The following is a 6,412-nucleotide window of genomic DNA, read 5'->3' as shown; positions in this document are numbered from 1 at the left end:
CTTTCTTAGCATCCTTACGAGCCATTTTATATATTTCTTAATTATCATAATTTTTAAAATTAAACCAATTTTTATAACAAAGCTTCTTATTTTTAATTTTTTCTTGCACATTAGGATTCCACCACCAACTATTTTTACTATTGGGAGCTTTTCCCTTTGATACTCCAAGGACATCTTTTGCAATATTCTTAATATCAGTAGCCACTTTTTCCCACATAATATTAGCATCCTCATGCACAGACAAAATCTTAAGATCTAAAATCTTATTTCCAAAAATATTTTTGTTAATATTCTTTAAATGCCCCCATCTAATCCTAGAAAATTGTTTTACTTTATTTTTTATTTTATGCCCTTTTATCTTAAAGTCCAAAACTAATAATCGATGTTGGGTACATAAATTTTCACTCGGAATAACTTTACAATCTTTGCAATCTAAACGATTTAATTTTCTAATAAGAAAATAGTCAATCTGGGTTGTACTATATCCATTTTTATAAGTGATGAGATGCTCATTCCTTTTCTTAAATAAGGTATTAGCAATTAAAAAATCATAAGCTAAACAAAAATCCAATATGGTCTTGCCACCTTCATTCGTCGTTCCAAATCCATGGCCACCATGAATGCTTTTAAAATCATCTACCTCTCTACCAACATGTCCATTTAAATCTCCTCCAATAAAAACTCTTTCTTCGGTATCTTTTGTATTAATTCTTCTAAGTCATTCCAAAAATTTAATTTAGAACTCATATCCAAACCTACTTGAGGAGCATAAGCACTTATAATATTAATAATCTTATCATCAACAACAATCTTTAAAGCTATAATTCTATCTCCAATTCTATTAATTTTTATAACATTATCCTTTAAACTCTTATCTATAATAACACCTACACCATTTCTAGTACGACTCCTACCCGAATACCAAAGTTTAAATCCTAAAATATCAATTTCCTTAGCCTTATCTCCAACCCATTTAGTTTCCTGAATGCACAAAATATTTAACTTCCTATGAATCATAATATCTATTAATTATATTAATTTTTCTGTAAGGGAACCTATATTCAAGTTCCTATCCTAATTTTGGTTTCATGGACTAGCTTGTTTGCCCACATCCGTCCTTGATGTGGGAACCCTTGCCTATTTAACACTGCACCCGGGCGCCGGTGCAGCAGCCCTTGCACAATTGTCACTGTATTCAGGCCATACAGCGCGTCGCTTCCAGAAGACGCCCTAACATGAACACAATTTCTTAAATGATTCATGTCATTATTGTTCGACAAGTTTTACGCTGGCTGTCGACTACCTAACGCAACCCTCCACTTTTCTCATCCAGGACTTGGGACCTGGCAACGGCAGTGTTAAACTTTGATTTAAACTAATATAAAAAATTTATGTAAATGGTTATTCATACTTAGAAACTTACTATAAATATCCTCTAGCAAGGGAATTAACAAGTAATGCTTATTTTCTTTTAATTCATTCAATTACTAGTATATAAGTATCAAATTTATAAAAATTATCTTTAAAACTTTAATTTGTATTACTTACCTTTTTGACGAGGTATCTCCTCCAATTCTCTGCTTCTTCCCTCTACTCTTATACGTCACCTACAATCACTTTTCTTATCTTATCAATATCACAATTTGATATTTAATGAAGTGTATAGCAATATCCAATACTTACATCAATTACCTCAAATCCTTCCTTCTGCATATATTTGATGAATTCTCCTAAAATAAAATTAGGATTATCATCTATAGAACTTAATGGCTTTAGAAAAATTAAAAGTTAACAATAAACTCTATAATTTCTTACCTCCTTCCTTTCAATATTCTATTCTTCATTTTGAAAATCTTAAACTACACTCCACAGATATTTCAAAAATGCGGCAAATCCCCTACAGCACTGTGCCGAAATAGGCTGCAGTTTTTCTCAGCACTATGTTGAATACTCTGCAGGAATCCTTCTTATTTTACAGCAGAACTAAATTCCTTCTCTGGTGTTGACCCTTACTCATGCAGCCAAAAAGAAAACAAAACGAAGAAGATAAAAAAATGGCTAAAAATGATTACTTGTAGCCATACATGCCAAAATCTCTACGAAGATCCCGCGTATAGACTCGTCTGCTACAGTCTGCAACGACGCTGAACTATCGCATCCAGCCCATTCCTCGCATGCGCAGATTCGTCTAGATTTTCTTTCTATTCGCGTCTTTAAAAGTCGAGCTAACGATGCTTTCGACTTCTCTTCCTCTTACCCTCAAAACTCTCGCAAGCAACCAACCTCATGTCGACTAAGCCGCATGCATACCTGTTGAATCCGATCGACCTCGCTTCTTCCCTCCATTCCTCTTCGACATCAACTGCACCGGCTTCCTCTTCCTCCTACAGTCGCAAACCACTGCACCGACCGCACCCTACCCAAGCCCTAGACGAAGCCTGAACTGCACCTGATCTCCACTAAGCCGAAAACTATGGCCTTCCTCCCTCAACCAAATCAAAAGAAGCTCCGTCCAGCCCTGACCTTCCTCCACCCATGCCGAAGCCGGTCGAACCCCATCTCTTCGACGAAGCCCTCCGACCTCCAAGCCGGCCACCCTAGCCAGCATCCTCACCTCCGTCGACGACGTTCATGTCGGGTCGGAAGTTTAGACATTTTGTTTAGAAGCAAGGATGGGAGTTAGTTCACTATGAAGGTAACTTTCGCCCTTTTGCCTGCTTCTTCGGACAAATCCCATAAATCTCTCGAAAGAAGAAGACTGAAATTGGGGATGAAGTGGTTACAGATCTTGGGGGACACTAAGGTCGATTGAGTACTCATGATGGAGTTGATGGTGGATGAAAGAAATGTAGTGATAAGGAGAGATGCAGGGCTATCCAAAGCCATGGTGAGAAGTATACAGGAGGTGGGGGAAGGTTTTCTGGTGGAGCTGCACAGACAGGAGGGAGTTAGATTGGAGGAGGGGGGAGATATACCTCTCTCAGTACAGTCATTAATTTACCAATTCCATGAGGTTTTCCAATCAACTCAGGGATTGCCTCCACCAAGGGAGCAAGAGCATGCTATCATCTTGAGGGAAGGTGTATCAACCATCAGCATCAGGCCATACCGCTATCCTCATTTCAGAAGAATGAGATTGAGAAGTTGATTAGAGAAATGCTGGAGGCAGGAATTACCAAGCCCAATGTTAATCTTTTTTCTATTCCAGTATTATTGGTTAAGAAAAAAAATGGCAGCTGGAGGTGTTCCAGTATTACTGGTTAAGAAAAAAGATGGCATCTGGAGGTTTTGTGTGGACTACAGAGCGGTAAATAAAGAGATTATGTCAGACAAGTTCCCTATACCAATGATTGATGAGTTGTTGGATGAGCTAAGTGGGGCAGTAATCTTCACTAAGATAAATTTAAAGTCAGGATATCATCATATCAGAATGAAGAAGGAAGATGTGTCAAAGATTGCTTTTAGAACTCATGAGAGGCATTATGAGTTCCTAGTGATGTCTTTTGGCCTTACTAATGCGTCAGCCACGTTTCAGTCATTCATGAACAAGGTCTTCATACCTTATATCAGGCGATTTGTCTTAGTGTTTTTTGACAATATCCTAGTTTACGACAGGCTAGAGGAGAAGCACTAGGAGCACTGGAGGCGGGTGTTAGAGGTGTTACAGGAGCATCAGCTGAGGGTCAACCTAAAGAAATGTTGTTTTGCCCAAGCTAGTGTGGAGTATTTGGGCCATATTGTGTCCAAGGAGGGGGTAGCAATAGACTGGTCAAAAATTGAGGCAATGTTGAGATGGCCAGTACATAAGAATATGAAGGAGCTGAGAGGATTCTTAGGATTGACAAAATACTAGAGGAGGTTCGTTAAAGGGTACATCACCATAGCCTGGCCACTAACAGAATAGTTAAAGAAGGGTTTCCTATGGGGGGAGGCAGCCACAGTAGCTTTCGAGAGCTTGAAGAAGGATATGATGATTGTACTAGTATTAGCACTATCGGACTTCACTTAGATGTTCATAATAGAGAGATATGCCACAGGATGTGGATTGGGGGCAATGCTCATGCAAAATCATCGACTCATTGCCTATTTCAGCCAGGTGTTGACAGCTAGGGCCAAGCTGAAATTAGTTTATGAGCGGAAGTTGATGGCCATTGTATTAGCCATCCAGAAGTGGTGGCCCAACCTATTAGGTAGGCATTTCATTGTCATAACGAACCAACGGAGCTTGAAGTACTTATTAGAACAACGGATGGTGACAGAGGAGCATCAGAGGTGGCTTTCCAAGTTATTGGGATATGATTTTGAAATCCAATTCAGTCACTCATGAATAAGGTCTTTGGGAATTCATATTAACATTGATGTATGTTACAAGTTACAACATCGATCATCTTTTTCATGTTAGGTTGCTCAACTATTCCCTTGCAACTTGTATTTGTATGCATGCTTCTTGACAGCTAAACTCTTAAATGACTTTAATGGTCACATTAATACTACTGTTACACATGAGTTAAAAGAAATTGTTTGTAGCATATTCTCGGGTTTGCCTCCAAAAAGGCAGCTTAAGAAATTAAAACAAATATTCTTGCTAATGTTTTCATTTGCATTTGATCTAAAGAATAAGAAGATATTAGTTTATGATTATTATACCAATAACAAGCAAGTTATGTATCAACATTAATTTCTATTTTGATATTCATTCCAGGCTTTTTTAGCCATAGCTGTGGCAACTCTTGAAATTGCTCAGTCAAGCTCTAATAGGCCTGATTCCAACAAAGCTAAACTTGTCATGGGTTCTATTTTTGCAATTCTTGATCGTCAATCTCGAATAGATCCAAGTGATGAATCTGGCATGATTTTAAATATGATCGAGGGAAATATCGAGTTCCGCCATGTTAGTTTCAAGTATCCCTCAAGGCCAAATGTCCAAATTTTTCGAGATATATGCTTTGCCATTCAATCTGGAAAGGTAATATGATACACCAGCTAAAACATTTTTCAATTATGATGACAAAGGATAATAACCCTAAGTGTCCCTAACCACATTTTACTTTTTAGACTATTGCATTTGTAGGGGAGAGTGGAAGTGGAAAATCGACAGCAATAGCACTACTACAAAGGTTTTATGATCCTGATTCAGGACATATTCTCTTAGATGGAATAGAGCTGCAAAAGTTCCAATTAAGTTGGTTGAGGAAACAGATGGGATTGGTGAGTCAAGAACCTATGTTGTTTAATAACACTATCCGCTTCAACATTGCGTATGGGAAAGAAGATAAGGCCAGCGAGGATGAGATTATAGTTGCTGCTGAGTTGGCAAATGCCCACAACTTCATATCAAGTTTAAATCAGGTTTGACAACTGTACATTTATTTTATAAAGTAATTCTATAAAGCTCCATGTTGATCATTTTAATGATAACAATTTTTTCCCTCGTCTTCATAAACATATGTTAAAGAAACGATTTTACAAAACAACTCACTAACTTTTCTCTCGCAATCTATTTATATATGATAAACATGAGCATACAAAAATGACATAATTTAAAAGGTCACGAGAAGAATCAGCGTGAAGCATTGTCCTTAGGAAAAAAAAAATAACACCTTGACCAACATCTATCCTAAAAGTTGGATACATCAACGCTAACACATGAACAACAAAAGGTCAAATTTGAAAAAGGAGACGAAAGTAAAAAACTAAAGAAGGATCAGTTCCCACAACAACAAATTTGTCAGAAAAACAAATAATAAATTACTAGTTCCCTTGTTGTAGTCAAACTAGCATATGAGGCTCTAAATATAAATTTTTGTTATAGATGGTCACCATATTTTTATAAACAATTATAGATTATGTGGCTCTTTATTATTAGATTTGTCTTATGTTAAGAAAGGTAGAGGTGGACCTAAAAAGAATTCAACAACAACAACAACATCAAGCCTTTGTCCTATTATGTGGGGTCGACTACATGAATCCTTTTTCGTCATTGTGTCTTGTTAAAAGTTAAATTCTCATTTAAATCTAATAAAGAAATATAATTTATAATATTTTCTAACCAAGTCTTTTTAGGTCTACCTCTACATTTTTATAACCGGATCATCCGAAGACCTCTGTTTAATGTGACCAAATCATCTAAGGCGAATCTCTCTAATTTTATCTTTCACTGGAGCTACTCCAACCTTTTCACGTATATGCTCATTTTGTATCCTATCTCTAAGGGCCAAGCCACTCATCCACCTAAGCATCCTTATCTCTGCAACACTTAACTTAATATTATGCTTCTCTTTTAATGGCCAACATTCGGCACCATAAAGCATTGCAGGTCTCACCACCATCTTATAGAATTTTCCCTTAAGTTTGAGGGGGACTTTTCTATCGCACAATAAGCCCGATGCATTCCTCCACTTCAACCATCCAA

General features: G+C 37.1%; 1 protein-coding gene and 1 long non-coding RNA gene across 8 annotated transcripts in view; one reads left to right on the top strand and one right to left on the bottom strand.

Moving 5' to 3' along the window:
* LOC110110028 overlaps positions 1-6,412 on the bottom strand; it is a 68,269-nt gene that overhangs the window by 52,068 nt on the left and 9,789 nt on the right. The gene's annotated exons all lie outside the window — the stretch shown is intronic.
* The window catches only part of LOC110110024 (ABC transporter B family member 11), a 28,193-nt gene that overhangs the window by 16,492 nt on the left and 5,289 nt on the right, over positions 1-6,412 (top strand). Inside the window, exons 10-11 of the mRNA XM_020841309.2 lie at positions 4,703-4,966; positions 5,056-5,349. Of these exons, the coding sequence (XP_020696968.1) occupies positions 4,703-4,966; positions 5,056-5,349 (558 nt within the window). The remainder of the gene's footprint in view (positions 1-4,702; positions 4,967-5,055; positions 5,350-6,412) is intronic.

This window comes from Dendrobium catenatum, unplaced genomic scaffold, assembly GCF_001605985.2.
Source record: "Dendrobium catenatum unplaced genomic scaffold, ASM160598v2 fragScaff_scaffold_133, whole genome shotgun sequence".
NCBI lineage: Eukaryota > Viridiplantae > Streptophyta > Magnoliopsida > Asparagales > Orchidaceae > Dendrobium > Dendrobium catenatum.
Note: the sequence above shows the minus strand (reverse complement) of the source record. Positions and strands in the feature narration are given on the sequence as shown.